The sequence below is a fragment of the Cyprinus carpio genome, chromosome A10 (assembly GCF_018340385.1).
Source record: "Cyprinus carpio isolate SPL01 chromosome A10, ASM1834038v1, whole genome shotgun sequence".
Taxonomy (NCBI): domain Eukaryota; kingdom Metazoa; phylum Chordata; class Actinopteri; order Cypriniformes; family Cyprinidae; genus Cyprinus; species Cyprinus carpio.
In genome coordinates, this window is record NC_056581.1 from 10,876,379 (window position 1) to 10,900,651 (window position 24,273).

Sequence of the window (24,273 nt, forward strand, 5' to 3'; positions counted from 1 at the left end):
CGACAAAAAAAAAAAAACCTAATAAGAACATGATTTTTTTTTTGCAATGTGTCATTGACACACAGCACACAATCTGGTTTGAAGACCAGAACATGACCCTGCAAGGGTCTGACTCACAAGTGCCTGCAACACAGGATGTGCACGTTGCAGGAGAACATGTGTGTGAGTGTGTCTGTGAGAGAATGAGAGAGAGAGAGAAAAACGCCTTTCTCTTCTATGTCAATCACTGTTTGATTTTCCTTTCTAACTCTCCCATTGTGTGCTTGGAGGAATGGACAGAATCAGCAAAACTTTGAGTTGGAATGGCGTCTTCAGCCTCAGGTACAGAAAAACATGAGGGCTGAGTATCTCAGTGATGATACAAAAGCTAACTTGAGACTAAAACAAAAACAAACCAAAACTTGCTATTATAACAAAAGCCAACGACATCTAAAAGCATCGTCTACGGTAGCTAAAAATTAGTGCAGTGTCTATTATTAAACTATATTAGAGAAGAGTAGCACTCTTTTGGATTAGCCAGCAAGACGCTACACACTGCAGTAAGGTCAAGTATTGACATAAAATGCATTTTTGTCGTTCAAGTATTGCCATTCTGCTCTGATAACGATAGCTGTACATGTCAGAGAAGAGTGCACAGCTAAAAGTGACGGGGTGTCACGATATAAAAAGGTTCGACTGGCTTTCCATGTGATGATTCAGCTGGAAACACTTGTAGGCGGGGTCTAAAATTAACTCTTAACAACATTCATTGGTTAATGAATTGAAAAATAAAATAAAAAATTCCAACCATAAATATGAATTATTTCTGATTATTTCACATTATAAAAAATGTGAGGCGAAATTATAAATATACATATATGAAATGTTATTTTTTAGAATATACATTACAGTTCAAAAGTTTGTGGTTAGTAAGTTTTTCTAAATAAATTAATATTTAATATTTATTCAGCAAAGAAAGATGTATTAAAATGATCAAAAGTGACAGTAACATTTATGATTCAAATAAATGCTGTTCTTTTAAACTTTCTACTCAGAGAAACCTGAAAGGATTTCAGGATTTCCACAAAAATATTAAGCAGCACAATTTTTTTCAAGATTGATAATATGAAATGTTTCTTGCTTCAGCACCAAATCAGCATATTAGAATGATTTCTGAAAGATCATGTGACACTGAAAACTGAAGTAATGATGCTGAAAATTCAGCTTTGCCATCACAGCAATACATTATATTTTAAAATAGAAAATATATATTTTAAATTGTAATAATATTTCACAATAGTACTGTTCTTACTGTATTTCTGATCAAATAAATACAGCACAGTTGATCATAAGAGACTTCTTACAAAAATGTTTCCCAAACTTTTAAACGGTAATGTATATTAATATACATTAAAGTATTTGATTCTTGGTAAGTGCTAATTTTGGACCCTGCTCGTAGACTGCAGCGCAATGTGCGCAAACATCCAGCTTTCCCGCCAACACATTGCTGCTGTCTGCGAGTGGAAAACAGGTGGTTTATCTCTGACTAACTGTCATCTACAGAGGCACCGGACACACAGAGGGTCATTGCTTGAAGGAAAGAGGCATCTAGGCATTGACTGTGCATTACGAAGGTGAAGGTGGTGGATCTGTGCACAGGTCTGTGAGGTATGAGGCTGAGGTTGAGCAGTCTGAAAACACTCATTATCTCTCTTCATAAGATTCAAAGCAAGAAAAGGTGGCAGGAAGCCACAAAATGTTCCTCTGACCGAGAGATGGTGTACACTGCTGTGTGAAAAAGACATTTGTGCAATGAAGCTGACCAGGAACAGAAACGCTAAGATAGAGAAAGACAAAGAGGGAATACTTGCTTTAAATGCACTTTTTGTAGGCAAAACTTGACCTTAAATAGTAGCCATTTCTTGCAGATTGTAAAGTCTGATAACTGGTCCGGAGCCACCAGAGGAAACAGGTGTAGGGACCAGAACTGGCTCCCCCAGGGCCCTGAGGGGGTGAGAGGGAGGGAGGATGGGGTTGGGTGTAAGGTGAAGGCTTCTGGGATAAAACATCTTCATCCTTCTCAGAGCTTCCCTCATCCCTTTCCAGTCTCTCTCGCTCTCGCACGCTCTTTCCCCCCGACATCTGAGGCCGAGGGTCAAGAATAAGGCCCCAGCATGTCCGTACATAAGCCCAGACCAGACTAAACCCGTCCCAGGCCAGACTGAGGCCTCACTGGTCCGCACATGAGATCATCACAGGAGCCATGTCCTTCACTTGACCTTCAGTGGGGATGCTCACAGCATGCTGGGCTCTGGAACAAACACACAGGTGTTTATTATCAACAGGTCACACCATCACAGTTAAAAGATTGAGGGGTTTCCCATCTACCTGTGCACATTCTCCATGGCTGCTACCTCAGCGAGGGCAGCCAAGCTGAAGAAGGCCGGGAGGCCACCGGATGCATCAGCCATGTCCGCTTCCGCTGATCTGGGGTCATTGTAGCAGAGCCCCCTATTGCATAATGTCTCTTGAGTGAATGGCTTTTCATCCTGATTCTTGAATTTGTCTTCTGCTGAAATAGAGAGAAATACAAGAATTTTAGACTTTTAAACAAACTTTTCCACCCAGTCTTTTTTATTGGCAGGACAGTAGAAATTAACAATTCAAAGGTTTTAAGTGATGCACACTGACATGAGATGAAGAATCAAGTCATATCATTGGCTAAAAATATATACATTTCATTCTGCATGAGAAAGATCAACCATTGAGATAAAATAGCTTAATGTGGTTTATTTTATTTTAGCACCCGTCTGTTGATGTCAACATTGTGGTAAACACAGGTAAGAAATTTATCTGCAAATAGCACATTACTACATTGGCAAGTGGCATCAGTGTTTTTTTTTTTTTTTTGCATGATGCTTCATTTGTGTTATTGTAAATTTGGTGTAAATTTATATATATTAATATAAATATATATATATATATATATATATATATATATATATATGTGAAAAGCAATAAATAAAAACTAATATATTAATAATAATACACTATTATTCAAAGGTAAGATTATTTTAAAAAAAGAATATTCAGCAAGGATGCATTAAATTGATAAAAATTGACAGAAAACATTTATAATGTTAAAAAATATTTTGTGTTGTAAATTTAAATTATAATTAAATTTATATAAAAAAAAAAAATAAAAACAATAAATAAAAACAAAAAAAAAAAAAATTATAATATAGTAATAATTATTTTTAAATAAATTTAAATACATGTTTAGAACTTTTTATTCATCAAAGAATCCTGAAAAAAATGTTTTATTATGTATGTCTCCACAAAAATATTAAGCAGCAACTGCGTACAACATTGATAATTAGAAATATTTTTTGATTACCAAATCAGCATATTAGAATAAATAATAAAGAAACAATTAACAATGAAGAAATGCCTAATAAAAAATAAAAAATTCAACATCAAAATAAAAACAAACACAGGAATTATATTAAAATATTATTACAATTAAAATTAATACAATTACTTTATTTTGTAATAATATTACTTAATATTTGATCAAATAAATTCAGCCTCAGTGAGCAAAAGACTTTTGAATGGCAGTGTACATTGAAAAAAAAAAAAAAGAAGTAGAACATGGGTGTAGAGCGTTTCTGCAAGAAATTATCAGTTTAGAAATCATAAATAAGACTTTGCAACAGGAAACTGTGGGTTCAGCTCACCCTCTGCAGGTGACACTCTGCCATCAGCAGTGCGCACCAAATGTGTGATTTTACTCTTCCTGGCCTTCCTCTTCTGACTGCCCACAGGTGTGTCCAGAAACTTCTGGGGTTCAGGAGAGGGAGACACACACGGACTGCCCGACTTCACTGGACTTGATTCTGTACCTACTGGGTCAGTTGGGATGATGTCTAAGAGGGGGGAACATGTGAAATACGTCAAAATAAGATCTGGAAGTCCTAATGCAGGTGCCTGACAATGAATGAAGCTTTATGATGTTATATTGCATTTAGCTTGCGCCACTAGCACTACACCACACCATTCTGCATCAAAGTATTTACAAAACTGTGACTCTTGTGCCCCTTTAAAGATAACCAGAGTATACAGTGACCTAGATATAACAGCGTTCCCTGCTATGCAGCAGGAAACACCGAGGCACACTGGGCTAAACCACGGACAAACAACCAACACCATGCAAGCAGAGTTTCCAGCATTCGTTCACACAGTCTTGCCATCTGAACACAGAATGAAGCTGATATCAGAACAGTTGCTAATGGCTGTGGAGGCGTCACCTTTGTCTGCGGCACTGGATTTCTCCTTCCTGTGTTTGTACTTGTTCACTATCTTGTGGAATAAGTTCTTTTTCTGAGATGAAGATGAACCTAATTTCAAAAGCAATAAAACAGAAAAAAAAAAAAAAAAAAAAAATACAACACAGCATGCTATGTTAGGTGGAAGTCATGTCATTCTGAACATGAGATGACTACTTCCTAAGAAAGTAAGCAAATGGGGAAATGAGTGTGGGGGCCAGGAGGATGTGATGTCAGTTGTCATGCATGCTGTTAACTCACCCTTACAGGTTTTGGGCGGTTCAGGGGGGCTGGATGTACTGGGTTTTTTCTTCTTGGTGACCGCCACACTCTTTTTGTCAAAAGTCAGTGGGCTGTACTGCGGTAAGCTGTTGAACTTTTTCTCGAACTCCTCCTCAAGCTTTCCTAGTCTGTGAGTTTTATACACAGCAAAACATTAGCCATCTGTGTGCAAAGTCTGCTAACCTGGATTCAATGTCTTCTAGATTAAGTGACTTCAATCTTGCACAATGAAACAATGGAATGTTCTTAAAAAAATGTATCCTGATAAACTATGATCATTGGATGGCAAATGATACATGCTTGAAATGTACAAAATTCCTTGGACTACATACTTAATTACCAAGCTAACCTAATGCACAGAAACTGACAGCTTTTGAGAAATGTTTTAAGTCTTTTTAGACCATTAACACTCTCCAATTAACCTAAAAAAAAAAAAAAAAAAAACAGCAAACCCAAAAGTTAGCCTCAACATCAAATATAATAATTCAACTGATATCAATCAATAATCAGTGTTGAATAAGGCTGCAACTAATGAATTAAAAACTAAAAATCAACTAAACTTGTAATTATTCTATATATATAACTGTTTTGCTACTTTTAAATGATGGAGAAATTTTAGTTTGCTGTTTTGATAATCTTAAAAACTATTAAAACTTTTAGAAAATATGCAGTTTAAATAAAAAATGCATAGTTTATAAAACATAATTTATATCTAAAACCCATGTATAGCATACATTCATTATTACATTTCAGTGTTTTATAGCCTTAAATTGGCTTTTGAAGGAACATTGGGCAAGGCGTTCATTTTTTCAATAAAATGCAAAAAAAAAAAATAAAAATAAAAACTTGATTAATCAAGAAAAAAAAAAAATCCATTATAAAAATAGTTGTTGGTTGCAGCCCAAATAAAAAGAAGAAGAATCACTGTTTCCCTGTAGATTCAGTGTTGTGATGGGAGAAATCATAGCTCACCCTGTGGTGGCTTCCTCTTTAGACTTGGACTTCTTGAGCTTTTTTGGGTTGCTGGTAGTAGCTTGAGAAAATCCCCAGCTCTCGTCATTCCAGCTGCCCTCATGATCGGACACACTGCCTCGCATGGAACCTCTTTTCCCTAGAATACACACCAGAAGACGTCTAGACAGCACTTTTTTCATTTACTGTCTCAACTGATTTTAATTTATACAAGGCTCCAGACTCATTTTTCCCCACTGGTTTCTCTTTAGCGACTAACTTTCTCAGTTGGTCACACGAGCACATGATTTGGTCACTATATATATATACTATACTATATATATATATATATATATATATATATATATATATATATATATATTTGCGCTACAAAACGGGATTAAACAATGCATGCTGATTTACTTTTATTATAGTTTATAGTTATATGTAAACGAAAGTGGCTAACATTCAACCCATTCTTTTTCATTAGTATTATTATTTGTGATTTGAATTTTGTGAACGAGAGTTCCTCTTTTGCTATGTTATAAGCCGGGCTTCGGGTGCTTTAAATTTCAAATTCATAGATGGATTCATTGTTATTCTTAATTAAAAAGCACAACAACAATAAAACAGTAAGATACAACGACAAACTAGCTTACAAAATGTTTATTAACAAAAACGAATAAGATGAGGCATGGCATACACCACATGCTGTATCATATACCGACTAATAAATTACAGAACGATTAGCAAACACTGAGGAATCAAATAAAAAATAAATAAAAGAGAGCCTCCATAGCGTAACGTGAGGTAAACAGCAAAGATAACAAGCTTTTCAAAATGAAAACAAAAAGAAAAGTAAAACTAAACTGGCTGTCGGTGACAGTGCTTGCATGTTTTTTTCCCACAAGAATGCCAGCATGTTCACCTGGTTTAAGAAGCTGTCTTTTACTTTACTTTAGCTTGAAAACCATCCATCGTTTCTTTAATATTTGTGTAATTTTTGCTGCGTGCACCTTCACGCTCATGCTGATGCAGCAAGTATAAATCAGGCTGAGTGAGGGGGTATACCTGAGAGGATGATAGAATAGTGGGGGAGAAGTGAAAGAGACTGGCCGGAATGCCCCGTTAACGAAATCGCCTGCGCATTAATTTTAAATATAATTATATTCAAATTTTGCAGTCGCACCAGTGCAACCTCTAGAAAAAATTAGTTGCACCAACAGGAAAAATTATCGCAAAATCGCAGTCTGGAGCCCTGTTATATGTGAATTATTTAAGATAAAGGCCAGTTGAATCATTTGAAGTGAAAATGTTAAACGATATTCAGTATAATATAAATTAAAATTAACACATTTTAGGTTTGATGTTGTTGAAAGCGTACTTCCGCTTACACTGGAGAACAAAGGTCCAATTACATTGGAAAACACTTCCTTAGAAAATGCTTGGAAGCAAACCTAAACTATTTTTGTGTTGTTGGCATATTTGCAGAACAAGGTGATAAAGAGAGAAGTATGTTTTTTATACTATTATTTGCTCAACATATCCAGTTGGAACTAATGTGTAATGAGTTTCAAATCCTGTCACATGGCTCCTATGACAAGATCAACAAACAGAAAAGGAACATGTGGCAAATGTGTGTGTGTGTGTGAGTGTGCGTTACCTCTGTCCACATTTGCTCTCAGTGATGTAAGCATCCCTTCAGACACCAGAGTCTTATAAAGCGCTCCTTTACAGCTTCTCTCAGACTTCCTGGACCCACAGGTCTCTGGCTTAACCTCTGGCTCTTTATCTTCCTGTCTGATTTGAGGTGGTTGGGTGTCTGTGTCCTTCTCCTCCAGTTCTGTAGGTTGAGGAGTAGAGCAGTGTGGTGCCATGTCCTCCACGCCACTAGGTGTCTCCACCTTCATATCTGGCTCATTCTCACACTCAGCTTTAGGGGTCAGAGGAGCTTCCTCAGTTTTCATCTCAACGTCCTGTGATTTATTGGTCTCTGCGTCCCCTTCTTCCTCTTCCTCCGCGCTGTCGTCTTTAAATTTCAGCTGTTTTTTCGGTTTAGATTTTGTTTTCTTCTTCACAGCTGGAGATTGGTCCATTGTGGGGCTGCTCTCACTCCCTGAGGGATGAGATTTCTTCCTGGGTGTTTCTTCCAAGCCCCAAGCACCTTTTGCTACTGCTTCAATGGTGAACATCACACTGTCCAGGTCCGATTCTGGCGAATGGCGCTTCTTTGCCTTTTTTTACTATGAATCATTATCTTCCTACTCCTTATTCTTCCTTCTTCTTTTTCTTCTTCTCAGTGTCTTACATGGGCTGAGATCAGATGGGGTGGCGTCAGTAGGGGAGGACGAGGTGGAGCCGGAGGTAGAGGATGACGAGGATGATGATGATGATGTGGTGAGAGGAAGTTCAGGAGCATCCGCCTGCTCTTCGTGTTCTGTGATGTCTCTGCTACTTGAGCTGTGCTGAGCACAGAGTGAGGAGGAACCACCAGAGGGCTGGGAGGATCGAGCTTCCATCTTTTCAGCCTCAGAGGCCAAACACATCTATATACACATAAGAACATCAGGTTTTAGAAAAATGACTAACGTGATGAGTGGGTGATTGTCAGATTGCTGCTATGCAATTGCTAAAGTGCTTACAGGCCTAAACCAAAAAATTAACATTGTAATTAATATTTCATTGCATAAAATATTAAACCTCATTTTCAGCAAATGCTTCTTGAATTCAAGTGTTTAATTGGTAGATTTAAGATATATTAACTTATATATAAATATAAGATATTTAATTGACTTCAAGATATATAAACACCCACCAGATGGCAGCCTATGCATAAACACTCTCTTAGGATTTATTACACAACATGCCTGCCATTGTCCGTGCCAACCGGTCAACACCAGCCACTGCCTCACAGAGCTTTAATTCTGCATTATACCATCAAATACTGTATGCTACATAAAATGCCTCCTCCTGTTTTGTATCTTTGTGTAACCCGGGGCAGTGATTGTGCTGTATGTGGGTTGGTGATGTACCTCAGCGAGCTGGAAAAGAGCCGACTGGCCGCACTGCCTCCCCTCAGACCCTGACTGAGACCTACTGGAGGAGATCTGCTACAGAGACACACAAAACACACATATCAAGCGATAAACAGAGGAACAGGGAATTATTCGGACAATTCATTCGAAAATGGAATGGAGGAATACAATTCTGATTTAAATCACAGTGTTATGATGGCATATAAGTAAAAGACATTTTAAAACAAGAAAACATGGGCGATGCTCACACATGCAAAACTCACCACCATGGTGGCAGTGTGGTTGCCAGCGTGTTACTATGTAGTTGCTAGGGTGTTAAAAAGTCTAAGGGATTTGTTTTAAAAATCTGCAGGATAATAAATACAAAAAAAACTGAGAATTTTTTCAGTCTCTAGGTATAAGCACTAGTAATAGAGATGCTCCCTTAGTTAGCGCCACTAATAAGTATTATGTTTTAGTAATATTAAGAAGTTGCAGGTTTTGTTTAATTTAAATTTTTATATGTTAAGTAATTTTGTTGGTTTTGTCACTTTTATTAGATTTAGTTTCTAAAATGTTTATTTGTAATATTTTCTTGCTTTTCTATATTAATTTATTTTTATTAAAGTTTTAGTTATTTTAGTACCTCAACTTAAACATTTCATTTAGCAGTCAAAGCAAAAATTAAAAAAAAAATAGAAGCGGTCTCGTGTCAAATGCTTTTTTTTTCAGCTTTACATTACTTAAAAAAAAAAAGTTAACAGTAAAAAAAAAATAGAAGCGGTCTCGTGTCACATGCTGTCACATTTTGTGCCACAATTTAAGAGCAGAGAGTGCAAACTGCTCAAATTCTTCTAAAAGCCTAATAAAATCTGCAGAGGGTCATGCTAGCTAACGACAATGAAGAGCTTAAAAAATGGCTGCCTGGATGGAGGAAGTTGGTGTTCTAGCAGGTAATATATGCAAAAGCAGAAATGGGATATTTTATTGGCAGTCTATGAGTAAATGAAGGTTTCTCCTGTGGTCACTGTCTGCAAAATATATATATGCAGTCAATATGAACAACCCATAATTTATTTAAGAATAATCCCTTCATAGCATAGCATTATTGTTACTGCACTGTGAGAGATGTAAGGTGGGTCAAAGTCTCTAGGAGAGTTCAACTGTACCTCAGCAAGCTGAAACAAGGGTGATTTAACACAACTCTTGGGTAGGTCTGGCGAACTTGGCTGAGATGGTCCAGAGGCCTAAGAAGGACATTAAAATGAACAGAATGAGTGATCAGAAATAATGTTAAATTCACAAGACAATGGAGATCTTCCACATGCTTTACTTAACGTGTCCAAAACCCTCACCTCTACATGTGTGAGAGAGCTTGTGTCCTCAGCGTTCTTACTTCCCCCAGCTGGCTGCGCTGGACTGGAAGAAATCTAAGGGGAAAGAGTAAAAACAGACAAAATGCATTCAGATCATTAAGCAAGTCATTTGGACGTACACAGCTAACCATCATCTGAGACGTCGGGTTTTAAGGCTCTGTTGTTAAGGACTGACAAGTCTTCAGGTGGTCTCACCTCAGCCAGCTGGAAAAGGGCTGATTTCCCAGTGTGCTTAGCAACATCTGTGCCTCCTGCCTGGGAAGAGCTGGAGGAAATCTAAAATGAAAGCATAAAAAAATGAAATCATTAAGGCTGAACAAAAAAACAAAAGTAAACAACAGTGAATCAACGTCCTCTTTGAAATGACCACTGACATTCACAACTCAACACCTCCCTCTGTTGACAGCTTGATGGAAAAGCCACAGGTAGATTCAATAAAATAAAAAATACCCATCAATAACTCTGTCTAAACAGGAAATGACAGACAGCTTGAGGTGTCTACACTGGAAACCGCTGCACATCACCTCCGAAACTTAACATAAGCAACAGTTATACAGGTGAATAATTATGCTACATTGCATTCACTGAAATCCACTGATATGGCCTATTTAGAAATCAGTATTTTAAATAAATTACTTTTAATTAAATAATTATTAAAATTATATTATTTTTAAATTACAATATATTTAATTATTTATATATATATATATATATATATATATATATATATATATATATATATATATATAATATAATATACAGTAGGCTATTATAAAAACGGGAATTTCTATGATGGCAAAGCTGAATTTGTATCAGTTATTACTCCAGGAATAAAGTAGAAGATCATTTGTTTAAATGTCTTTACTGTCACTTTTGATCAATTTAATGTGTCTTTGCAGAAAAAAAGTATTAATTTCTTGAAAAAAAAAATAAAAAAAACAAAAATACCATAAACAAATAAAAATAAATGTAAATATGCAGTGCAAAAAAAATAAAAATAAATAAATAAAATAAAATAAAACCGCAACAAGATATCTGTACAAATAGGACTGCCTTGCATTGGGCACCAGAAATATAACATACTGTCTTTAATGTAACACTTAAAATATTTGAATGCATAATACATTCAATTAATAGAAATAAATTCACACGTTTTATGTATGCAGCACTAAAAACTAGAAAGAGACGACTGTCGAATTGAAGTAACTTCAACATGGTGTTACTCTCAATTTATCAGTACTCTACTGCCAGGCACAGTCGCTGTAGATCAACCTGTGTTTGAGATTGTGTTTGACAACAGAGAGATTCAGAAGACTATTTCTGGTTAAACATTATGGACAGTCAACAGGTAGAGAATGCAGCCCTGGCTCCTCAAATAAGACCAAACAGATGATGTAATGTGATTTGTCCGCAAAACAACGAGGCACTGCCTTTTGTTTAGTATAAACCTCCCGTGGCCCTCTTCAGTGACAAATGCACTGCGCTGAAGGCAATTAGGATCACTTAGTGGCAGGAAAATGGAATTTACAGAGGATTAACAGGGGTGAGAGTCTGAGGAACCCACAGGAACACACACAAACAGCACACATCCCTGATTCACACACACACATTGGCCTAGCGTCTTCAACGGCTCATAAAGCTCTACAATTTATGAAGTCTATGCACCTCCTAATGGCACACAAACCCAGTTTGGGGCCCAAAACAGTCATCCCAGTCTGTTTAGTCACAGCCCGCTGCGGCTGCCGTATCCGTGGAGATAGGCCTGTCACAGTCTATTTACATGAGTACTGATCATGTGCTCATTATATCAGGGGTCTGCCGTGAGTACAGAATGGTGCAAATTTGTCTCAATCTCATCAAGATATGAGGACATGGATCTAGACTAATAACTGTTATTCCCATCTAGAGCCTTCTTTGTGTTCCTGGTTTAAAAACTCATTTAACTTGACTCTGGTTATACTGACGTGGGTTTCTACTGCAAAATCTGCATATTAATCATGTGCAATTACACTGTAACCCATTCTAAATGTTATTACTGTGATGTATTTGTGTTTTCAGAGGCTGTTCTGATCGGCATGTGAGGGTCTTGCATATGAACTACAAGAATTTGGATATTATGGATGCACTGATATTAAAATGATTTATTTGAAATTATTCTAATTCGGCCAATATTTCCCAAGACAATAATTGTTTTCATATTATGGCCGATAATAATAATAATAATAATAAATTTTTTTTTTGTCTAATTAAATTAAAAATAAAACAATAGAAAATAAAAATAATGTCGAAAATGAATATTCATTTTTTGAGAATTGCTAAAGATCACATTTAAGTGTTTTTAAATCATTAGTTTTTAAAGATGAACTTTTAGTAAGTTAGATGACAACACAGGTAATCTAAACGAAAAAAAAAGAGAAATAAGCATGCACAATAAACCCAAAATCATTTTATATGCAATAAGTGCATCCCCTGACATTAATAAAATAATGGCAAAATATAGCAATGTGTCACACAGTCCTTTAGTTTGGATTCAAAATTGGTCTTGGATGTCTTGATTTGATAAACAGTTGTACTTAGCCTGTAAATGTATTTTTATATGTATTAAAATGATGTTACTTTACCTCTCTGGCGGTCAGCGCGTGCTCCCCGGCTAACAGCAGCATGCTCAGGCCGCCCATCTTATTGGGATCTAAAAACACAGCAGAGGAAAAAGATGAAAAAACCTGTTAAAAAACCTGTGACGTAGAGACATTACCACTTTTTAAATAGTACTATTGTGAAATATTTTTGATCAAATAAACAGGCCTGGAGATCATAAGAGATGTCTTTCATAAACATTAAGAAAATCTTACCAAACCCAAATTTTTGACCAGTAGTGTATGTGTTTAAGTGTTTGTTTTGTTCCTACCAGCCATGGCGAAGTTGAGCTGGGGTGTGCTGTCAGTTTTGGGATGTTTTTTGGCAACTGAAGAATCCTTGCTTGGGTTGGATGGAAGAGACCAGACTTTCTTGCGGGCGTTACTCACAGAGTGAGAGGGACTTTTTACTGGCTTGTTAGTGGCGGGACACCATTTGTAACCAGGATTAGCCTTCATAAATGCATCCTTATACTGTATAAAACAGAACATGCCATCAAATAATAGATTAATGTCAGCTGTTGGCATTTATCTTATCCTTTCTAACAACCGATTAGCCTATTTATATGCATTCAATTTTTAGAAGTTTTTTCCCCCTGTTGTTTTTCATCAACTTTTCATGCTAAGTAAATTTTATGGTAGCCAAAAAAAAAAAGGTCTGCCTCCCTTAGATTGGTTTTTACCTCCTTGGCCATGTCTGTGTATTTTTGTTTTTCTTTGGGGTCCAGTACGGCCCACCAGTCCGCCAGGATCTTAGTGGCTCCTCGGTTGTCTAGTCGCGGATGCTCCTGTCGGACCAGTGAACGGTGCCGTTTGCAGAACAACAGAAAGGCGTTCATGGGCCGGCGAGCCCGTTGTTCGGAGGAGTATTCCTCACTGTCATCTTCTATCCCAACACACTCTCCCTCCTGTGCTCCGCTCTCTGCACATAACACCGGCTCCTGAGGAGAAAAGTGGAAAGAGACAAACAGAGACCTGGTCAAATTCAACAGCAGCAGTGGACAAAGCTACACTAAGACAAAATCAAGGCCTGTTCATACATTTTTGCTGTAATATTTCATCACAGTACGATATTAAAATTAAACAATATGGATCCCTTCAAAATAACCCAGGGATTCCCAAACATGTGCTGTGTTTTTATTGTAAAATGATTTTTAGCTTTTTATCATCTGAACCCCCTGCAGTCCCCTTACAAGCCACAAATAGAAATTTGGGAAACCTTGAATTAAACTTTCAACAATGAAAAATATGAACCACAAGGAAACTACAGAGGTAGTTAAGATTTTTGTCCTTCCTCTAGAAAATAATGACCAATAATAATTGACCAAAATGCAAGACATTAGCTTCTGGCACATTATTACATAGCTTCCATGCCCATCATTTAGAGCAGACATTATGCAGTTTCTATTGTTGGCTTTCTGTTGCTACCGTTGGTTTTCAAGTATAGGTATTTTCAATTAAAATAATACAAGAATGCATTTTGATTTCATTTAACTTTCTTTATACTTTCTTGCAGAGATGGAAAAAACTGTCAAAAAAAGAAGAAGATGCAAATGGAAAATGATGCAAAAAAAAAAAAAACCTGACGCATTTCTGAAACTGAAACAACGTTGGTGGAAAGGGAAGGTCTATTATTTTTAGCTAAAAAAAAAAAACTACTGAACTGAACCATGATTTGTTACATCCTATTATTATTTTGATATTGATTATTCTAACTCTAAAGAGAATTTTATTGGACAAATACTATACAGCCCTCAATAAACATTACCATCCAAAAGTTGATCAAAATTAAAATAAATTGATCAAAAGTAACTGTATAGACACTTATATGTTACAAAAGATTTCTATGGTAAATAATATACATTAAAATAGAAAAGTTTTTCAATTGTACTAACTTTTCAAAATATGACTTTTTATTGTATTTTGATCAAATAAATGCAGCCTTGGTAAGAATAAGACAATTCTTTCAAAAAACTAAAAGACCTTCCAATCACAAACTTTTGAACTGTATTGTAAATGACTGAAAAAGTGAAATGTTTAAATCTCCTAAAAACTAATTTGTCAGTGTTTAGAAGTACGCTAGCATACAGATGACCTCAGCACAAACACACATGAACTGTACAAGTCATAAAACTCCCATTTTAATCTCATGTAGTCTTACAGCACCTGCTGTAATGAGCAAAACACTAGGGTTAATGCACTGAAGTGAATCCAGTTTGTGTTATCATTCACCTTCTCCAACTCCTCTTCGTCCTCCTCCTCCTCTTCCTCAGAGAAGTCTGGAGCTTTCTTGGCCAGCAGCGGGTGCCACTGCAGACACTTGCGTTTGGGCCGCTTTCCGCTGACTTCTCCCTCCACCGGAGGTTCTTTCCCTCCACCTCCGCCCTTCATATTGCTGCTGACCCTGATGAGGGCAAACTTCAGAGGTTAAACATGGCCCTTTATGCTCGTTAACAACACATAATAGACCATATGACAGGAAGAGGCCATAACAATGATAATTACATTGCCTGGTAGTTAATTTAAAGAAGGAATTGGTTACAATGAAAAAAGAAAAAAAAAAGAGCAATCTGAGGAAACTCCAAATATAATTTGTCGGGTATCAGAAGAATATAAGACAAGCTCACACTATAATATTGTATTTTTTGGATGGGGTCATAAATCAAGTAATAACCGCATCAGTGTGGACAAGGAGCCTTAATTCAGAGCATATTCAATGTGCATTCTCTTCCAGTGCACAGTGGTAGTTCAAGGAAAACAGGCATTCTGTCGAGTGCAGTGTGGCGCAGTGTTCACTGAGGGAGAGCGGACACAGGGTTCCCTGTCTATCTCAGCACTGTTCTTCTGCGTCTGCAGCACCGGTGCAGCTCTACTGTACATGTGACCTTCACATGCACCAGCTCTCTCCTCTCCAATAGGACCAGAGCACACATCTGACATGCATGCACACAAACAGGAAGAGGAAGACACACACACACACACACATGCACACACGCACGCACACACACACACACACACAATGACACTCAGGTCACCGTGAAACTTAACATAGAATGATTCCTAACTCACGTGCCTCAATTATCATGCGTTACATTTTCAACTGCACATGGGAATGGATCTGAATTTTGGAGTACAATGTATCCATGCATTGCATTAGCAGCAGACATCTTCTGAAATGTTGTTCATAGCTGGTGTCTGCTGCCCTCTTGCTGTTAATTTGGTTACAGGACTGTTATGAACAAATGTTGACACTAGACAAGGTCTTGCACATTCATTCATCGTTGTTAATGTGAGAACTCAAAAAAAAAAGGAAGAAAAAAACAGGTTACAAGCAGATGTAAATATCCTCTAACCGAGAGGTTTTCATGCTTTTTCATGCCATGGACCCAAAAATGTGATTATTTTAAAAGCAGCTATATATTTGCATGTAAAAAGATCCATTTATACTGTTTGAGAAAAACAGCTTTGTATGGATATATGTTGATTAATTAAATAACTGGCTTTTATATTGTCATGTACTAGAAACAACTGATTAAACTAAAATTAATTAAGCTAAACATGAGAGTAGCGAGGAGGAACTCCACAGAGAGTATACATTTCTTGGAAGTATACAGTGGTGGTCAGTAACGGAGTAGCTTTACTTCGTTACTGTACTTAAGTACATTTTTCAAGTATCTGTACTTTACTGGAGTAGTTTTATTTTGAGTAACTTTTCCTTTTACTTCACTACATTCCAAATCATAAGATCGTACTTTTTACTTCACTACATTTCATAAAACATAGCGTTACTCCTTATAATATATCAGGTGCTGCGACACGCAAAAGCGGTGTCTGATTCAAGAACGAACTGATTCTTTTCAATGAACCTTTTAAATCGGTTTGCAAATTGCACCAAACGCTTCATTCACGAATTATAATGATCCGATTGCAGCTTTTCTCGAGTCGACAACTCACTGATTCAAATGAACCGTTTAGTGCGAGTCTCCAGTGAACTGAATTCTCAAGTAAGAACCGGGAGATCTTGTGAGATAGTCTAATGCTGCTAAAAGTAAGTTACTAATGTCGAAATTTAGTTTTAATTATTGTAACTGAGAACCATATTTAGGTCAAAACTTTCAGTTGTTTGTGAACTAAATCTGCTGTAAAGGGTGATCTATTTAAGCCCACTGAAATACTTGAATGCAGACACATCAACATCCATGTCATGTTTTAGGTCAAATAAGGAAACATTAAAATAACACAGATTTAATAAAATAACTCATGCACGTTCAAATTCCCCGCTGCCATAACGTTAACAGTTTTATTAAAACGCTACATGTGATGTCTGTTTTTATATTATCAACAGTATACATTTTTATATTGTTTGGATTAACTAGCCGAGCAGACAGATATGAATGTTTCTTCATAACCATACTGAAAATTAAATATTGTTAGTTTATTGCTAACTGTCTAGCTAACAAGCTTGCTGGTGATAAGTTGAAGGGTAATTTTTAGATATAAAGTCTAAATATTTTTATTCAACCACCTAGATAGATTACATCTGGGGGAAAAAGAAAGGATGTGATGTTCAGAACATGGTAACTACAGTAATTAGTAATTAGTAAAAAGTGGGAAGTGATGCCCTCTGGGGGCATTTGGCCAGGAGTGTGTTTGAGAAGAAAAAAATCATTCTGAAAATATATTTTCCTTAAAATGTTCTTCCTAACTAAAGGCCTTATTCTCATGTCATATATAACTGATGTTCTGGAAAACAACAAACTTTAAAACGCTTTTTTCTTACTGGTGAAAATCAGATGGTCAAATCTGTTTTCTCTCAGGCACATGGCAGTGAAAGCTTCACAGTGAACATTACTACATCACTCTCATCAACGTAGTCCATATCAACAACAAAAATATGTCTTGATATCTCCATATATTGGTCTGGAGTCAAAATCCCAGGCATTTTGAGCAGTATAGGATTATAAAAAATATGTGCTAATATAAAATTAAATTAAGTAGCCTATATAAAATTGCGAAAACAATCTATCACATTTTTCCTCTTTGGAGATGTTTTGAGGATGTTCATGCTGCTCTTTTCCATACACCGAAAGCAGTCAGGAACAAAGTAGTTCAGGACATCCATCTCCTTTTCTGATCTATAGAAAAACTCTACGGGTTTGGAACAACATGAAGGCGAGTAAATGATGACAGAAGTTTAATTTAAGGGTGAACTATTCCTGTCAGTGTTAATTCTTTTTCTGAAAACAAAAACGAAGCACAAAGTTCCCCAAAGGTACAGCAGGTACAACTGTGCACGGGCCACTTTCAATGAAACCAGTCAAGTCTTGCAGGATAGCAGTTCTCCCTTTATGACCAGTCACTATATGCACTAATGGGTGTTCAGCCTGAGTGGCAATAGCCTTTCTTAGTGATTGATGGCCTGATAAAGTGCTATAAAACAGACATTACAGGATCTTACATTATCAAATGGGATATATAAAAAAAAAAAAACACATTGGAAAAAAAAAAAAAAAAAGATTTCACATGGGTAAGATTGTGACATCAATTTAAAGGAAAAAATCCCACACATAATCAACCAAAATATACGACTAATACTGTGAGTCATGGTTGTGAGAATGTAAATATAGATTAATATCACTATTAAAGGAATGCAGTAGTAGCATGCTGTTAATACCACAGAAAATCATTTTGGCTTGAATGTCAGTACATAAAAAACTAAGCAGAAATCGTGTTTACAATAAAAGTCCTTATTATTGTCAAAGGAAATCTGTGTGAAAAGTGAATGATTTGTTTTCAGTTCAGGAAACATGATGAAATTAAAATGACCCTTCTTGCATGTTTTATGTTTGCACATATTCTCTATCTTCCTATCTTATGTACTACCAGGCACTTGTCATACAGGGACAACTTTCATAAACAAATTATATCTAAATTTCCCAATTTTGAATGAAACAGCATTGAACCAAGACATGGACTTGCAACAGGTTTGCAGTTAAAAAAGTTACATGTCCAAGAAATCTGTTTAAAGCTATGAAATCTATACTAATATATGTATTTTTAACTGACATCCAAGATTAAACAAATAGGAATAGTTATCTGAATGTAACCCTGGTGCATGACATTAATCATAATCTTAATATAAATTTAGTTCTACTTTGTTTGAATAGCAAACCAAAATCTAAGCAAGGTAGCTAATGACAGGTAGATACAAGACCTGAGATCTGATTTGGGGCACCTTCATATTTTTTACTGTCTTAAGTCTGTAAAGTAAGCCAATTTGAACTCAAAGATATACATTCATGATCAAATGAAATGCCATAATGTAAAGATAGATCAGAAACAGGATAGTGGGACTTTTAAACACAGCAGAAGTGAGTCAAAGTTCCTCATTGCAACGTCTATATTTGACAGGTTGATCTGTCAGAATGTAATTATACAGACCAGGATTGTGGCTCCAAGCCTCAGGTGTGAACAAGGCTGCTTTACCTGAATCAGTATTCAGGTGTGCATGTTTTACTAGCAGAAATAATAAGATGAAATCAAAGTTTAATGATCCACTTTTGATGAATGCAATGAAAACCTACAACAGCTGATAAAGACTGAAAGGTTACTGATATTGAGGAAAGGTTAAGAAAACAACCACAGTTTTGGGATTCGTACGTAAATATCAATAGTGAACTTAGAGGTTTGCATTATCAGAAAAAATTAGAATAGCACAATCATCCATGAATTAATTGCTATTTACCCCTTATTTTGTCCTAGGAAAATTCATTCACCTGTGATCTTTAGGTTAAATTTGACAAGCATCGAAAACCATTAAAAACGCATAAGTTCTTAAAGGGATACTCCACCCCAAAATGAATATTTTGTCATTAATCTCTTACTCCCATGTCGTTCCAAACCCGTAAAAGCATTGTTCGTCTTCGGAAAACAATTTAAGATATTTTGGATGAAAACCGGGAGGCCTGGGACTGTCCCACAGACTGCCAAGTTGGTTACACTGTCAAGGTCCAGAAAAGTATGAAAGACATCGTCAGAATAGTCCAACTGCCATCAGTGGTTCAACCGTAACATTATGAAGGGACTAGAATACTTTTTGTAAGCGAAGAAAACAAAAATAACAACTTTATTCAACAATTCCTTTGTCAAAAGTCTCCTCTGTGTCTCTCCATATCACCGTATGCTGCGTATGCTCTTCTGTATCAGCCACGCCACAAGGATACGCTGTTTCTACGTGTATTTAGCTTTAATTTGAAAGAAAACAGCACATCCTTGTGGCGGGGCTGATACAGAAGTGCATACGGTGATATGGAGAGACACAGAGGAGACTGTTGACAAAGGAATTGTTGAATAAAGTCGTTATACAGTTCAACCACTGATAGAAGATGGACTATTCTGACAATGTCTTTCATACTTTTTTGTACTTGACAGTGTAACTTACTTGGCAGTTTATAGGAGAGTCACAGCCCTCCCGGTTTTCATCCAAAATATCTTAAATTGTTTTCCGAAGACGAACAAAGCTTTTACGGGTTTGGAACGACATGGGGGTAAGTGATTATTGACAAAATGTTCATTTTGGGGTGGAGTATCCCTTTAATTAGAGTACAATGGATAGGAAGACCCATTAATTTAAAAACAAAAATATTTTAAGAGTATTACAATTTGTCTAAGAACTTTTCATATGCTGGTTAAATTCATTTACTTTTGGCATTTCATATCTCAAATTTTATAACAATTTCCATATTAATTTGATATTAGAAAATACACTGTATACAACTTAAAGCTATTGGTTTTTCATTACAATTTAATTATTTTTTTTTAAACATTATTCAAAATCTGCAACACATACTGAAAGGCCAAAAGGTTGTAACTGTTTTTTGAAATACAATTCAAAAATATCAGATAGCACACTTTTTATAGTTATAGCTATTTTTATAAAAACAAATGGATTACAATCAGTAATTTAGCTTTTATTCTGTTTTAGATATTCATGACAATGTCATTGAGCCTGGCTCCAATGCCAAAAACTATGTAGTATTTAAAGTCTATTCTTTACAGATTACAATAGAAGGGTTAAAGGTATAACATGCTATGGCATCATATAATATGCCATTATATGATGATCAAAAGTACAATTTGTTATTGATGCAGTCATTCAGGAAAGTAGACCATGTTTGAACAAACTGGCTGTTTGCATGGTAAAAGGTTGAAGAATGAATATGTGTTCTATCTCGGATTGAGCACAACCCAATAAGCAGGTGATTATGTGCAGACACGAGCTTAAAATCTGTGATGTAATGAGTGTTTGATCCGTGATATTAAGAAATCAGATCCCAATTAGTCTGTGAATTTAATAGATATAACAACTGATGAAGTGGAAAAACACATGGCATGAAGTGAAGGCGTACTTACAGAGCCACAGAATATGGAAATACGGTATTTGAAAGATGAGGATGGATCTGTCAGTCAGGCTGTATCATGCGATGAAGATGACCTACAAAGTGAGACAAAAAACACTGTGCCCTCAGTACAGGAATAAATCGTCGAAAGCAAAGCCAAATGCACCACATAACGTTGCCCCGAGTCCGACTTCATCGGTCAGTGACATTTAAATTGTGGATTAGTTCGGCATATGTGCACCGTTCCAGCTTCAAACTAAGGTGGCACCTCCGGTGTTGTTGATGAAGCATAAAGTTATGACATAGCTCACAGCATACACTGAATTCATTAAAACTACTTCAGCTATGGCAAGCTGTTGTAATATTTATTCATTAGCAGGTGTATTATTTACTAATACTTATTTTTTAATGTTACTAGTATAAAAAAGACGCTCACAATGACTTGCAGCAACAAAGTAAATGGATATAAATTTTCAGATTGCTAGTAAATAGTCCAATAGTGACTAGTAGTATCTTTTTCAGTTTAACCATTTAACTCATTCATTAGACTTTTTTATTCCAACAATCACTAGTATCTATAATTTAGCCACTTTTTAAAAGATACTAGTATTAATAGATGCTAGTACTATCTAACAAGGACAAGCAGCTACTAGTAAACAAACAACTTACTAAATCATTACTAGTTAAGCTTGAATAAATTCAATATGAATATATACAAGTCAGAAACAAATAGCTGACATCTGAACCACAATTCCCATAACATTTAGTGGAAAATATTTGCAATAACTAAATAGACTCTACTACTTATTGGAATAATTACTAGTATCTAATGAATAATATATCACTTCTAATTAATAAAGTAGCAACTTTGTAGCTGCATTCCATAAGTCAATGTACTGGTTAGTTTTTAGTAGCCATTCTTAGTTCTGGTTGATCTAACATGGTAATGAACACCACTACTGCTAAAATGTTATTTAAAGTCATTATGTGCATCAACATATGGCAGTGTAGCAATCTGTGCCAAGACCACAAACGCAAGGCTATATGGGTCCACACACACAATTACAACAGTTTTTTAAGTTACTTCTTAAATCATCCCTGTATGAGGTCAGAAACATCTGAAAATTGCTGTCTTCAAAGATTAACTAGCACCCATCTTGCCGACGCTCGCTAGCTAACAAGAGACATTAAATTGAAGCAGGCATGAAATTAAAATTCACTCTTTCTAGAGGCATGTTATAGATCTTATTGTAAACAATTCTTTTGCACGTTTTATTTTTTTTCTGACCTCGTAATGTGCAATTAAAATACTATAACTGGATTGTTCACCAGAATGGCATATTTCTCTCCGGCGACGTATTCTGGACTTCTCCAATCATTAAGTCTGCTTAAACCTGCCCCTGCAAGCTCATGTTCATCTGTTTCCACGTTCGAGCGCAACAACCACATCTCAAAATTCAATAAACAACCGACGGATTGAACCAACTCCCCCTCCATACATTTTTATTTTGCGATGTACATCATGTTACAGAAGAAAAGATATGTTGCTACTGTTTCATTGCGATTTTTTTTTTTCAACTTTGATGAGTCGCTGAACATGATCACACATAGTAGTGAAAGGTCATTGACACTGAGAGCGCTTAAATCACTGAAGGTCACTGAGTCGCTGTACTGTTGGTTTCCAGTTGGCAGTCCTACTCCAAACTCCTACTGGTAATCGGTGCATTGCAAAGCTTTTCCTCTGCGTAAAATTAAGCTATCAACTTTTTCCGTCACCAATGGTCATCAATGCTCATGTTGAATGAATGACTTCCTGTTGCTCTTCCACTGCAGATCTTTGGCAGTGTGAACACCATTTTATTGGCACATGCATTTGCATTTAATGAACAGTTAGTTGTTAATTTAAACAATACGACCTTTGTAACATTAATAAAGGTGAAAGATTTAACAACTGTTAAAGAGGCTTGCCATACTTCGGCTCGTTCACGTAGGTCTTATTAAAGCACATCCGACACAGTTTCGTCAAGTGGATGGACGGTATATACAGTATTGCAGGCAGCGTTTAGTTTTCAGGTACAGCCTGAGAGCGGTGCTCTCTCCGTGTGTGTGTGTGTGTCTCTCTTTCACCGTATCAATAACTCCGTGTGTGTGTGTGTGTGTGCAGAACTCTCGTTCACCGAATCAAGAACTCCACAAAGCACCATGTCGACGATATCTTCCGATTATTTAAGCCATCGAGCTCATTTCATAACTCATTTGACCCCTTATTTGAACTGTGCTGGGTTTGCATCTCGGTGCAAAATGTCGAACTGGGCTCTGACAAGACAGACAGCCGAGAGTCCATCTTGCTTTGGGGAAGATGAAGTATAAATCTCACTCCTGTCAAACTCCGCCAGGGCATTTTCAGAGACAGATCCCCCTCCACGAGCTTTCATTACTTAAACTAGGGGTTTTCGGGGCAGACTTTTCAGATGAGACGGTTTTGTGCTCTGGTTTCTCGCTCCGTTAAGTCAGATAGAATAAAAGTAGCTGGCTAGCCTGCTAGCCCCTGTGATGCGAGATTGCTCTAGCTCGCCTGAACGTGTCATTAGCAGACCCATATGCAATAATCGCACGGTCGGTCGTACATGTTAAATCGTCGTGAATTTCACAGAAACCCTGATGTTCGGTGAGAGCAGGTGTCAAACACGCCGAACGCCGAAGTTGTTAATGCCGAAGCACAACAAACTGGCACGAATTTCGCACTGTCTAAGCGCGAGCTCCCGATCAATCGGAACTCGGGGCTTTTCGCACACAAATATGTCTCAAGTTTTCAGTCATCGCGGCATCTGTGAACGCAAACTTACCCCTGAAATCCGGTCGAAACGCCAGGGCCTTCTCATTCCAGCCTCAAACTTATTGACACATCAGAACAGTTCTGCACTGGCCGTCCGTACAGTAGCCCCACAGACACTTATATTATTTTTTACCGGATGCTTGGAAAGGAGCAACACCGCAGCGTTAAGTCGACAAAACTACATCACAGTCGCACCGATCACTCCGAAAACGAATAACGGTGGGGCCCAAATTCCACTTTGGTAATGGTACTTTCGTTTCAGGCGAACAATTTTCTCGTTTTGTTTTCTCTCGCAGCCCTCCTCCCCCTCCGTGTGTTCAAGTGTTCCCACTGACTGCTGTTATGAAGCCCGTGTGCACAGTGTGTGGATGTTCACAGCGCTGGACCCACTGGCCTACCGTGTCACATCGTCAACATCATCCAGTCGGTGTCCAGTTGGAAAATTAAGTCTAATATAATACATGCGATTTATCAG

The 24,273-nt window shown here is 36.8% G+C and overlaps 1 protein-coding gene and 1 long non-coding RNA gene across 2 annotated transcripts; one reads left to right on the forward strand and one right to left on the reverse strand.

Annotated features, from left to right (window-relative positions):
* Positions 1-1,274: 1,274 nt before the first annotated feature.
* Positions 1,275-23,779, reverse strand: LOC109062740 (HMG box transcription factor BBX-like). The gene is given in 17 exon segments (XM_042765171.1): positions 1,275-2,290; positions 2,368-2,551; positions 3,717-3,905; positions 4,287-4,376; positions 4,566-4,714; positions 5,559-5,697; positions 7,201-8,083; positions 8,570-8,647; positions 9,721-9,798; positions 9,907-9,981; positions 10,123-10,203; positions 12,549-12,616; positions 12,836-13,037; positions 13,247-13,504; positions 14,796-14,967; positions 20,976-21,057; positions 23,340-23,779. Coding segments are annotated over 15 exon segments (2,715 nt in total). The 5' UTR covers positions 14,955-14,967; positions 20,976-21,057; positions 23,340-23,779; the 3' UTR covers positions 1,275-2,208.
* Positions 7,602-8,250, forward strand: LOC122146445. Its single transcript, XR_006160999.1, has 2 exons — positions 7,602-7,741; positions 7,838-8,250. It is a non-coding gene; the product is annotated as an uncharacterized LOC122146445 (long non-coding RNA).
* Positions 23,780-24,273: the final 494 nt, after the last annotated feature.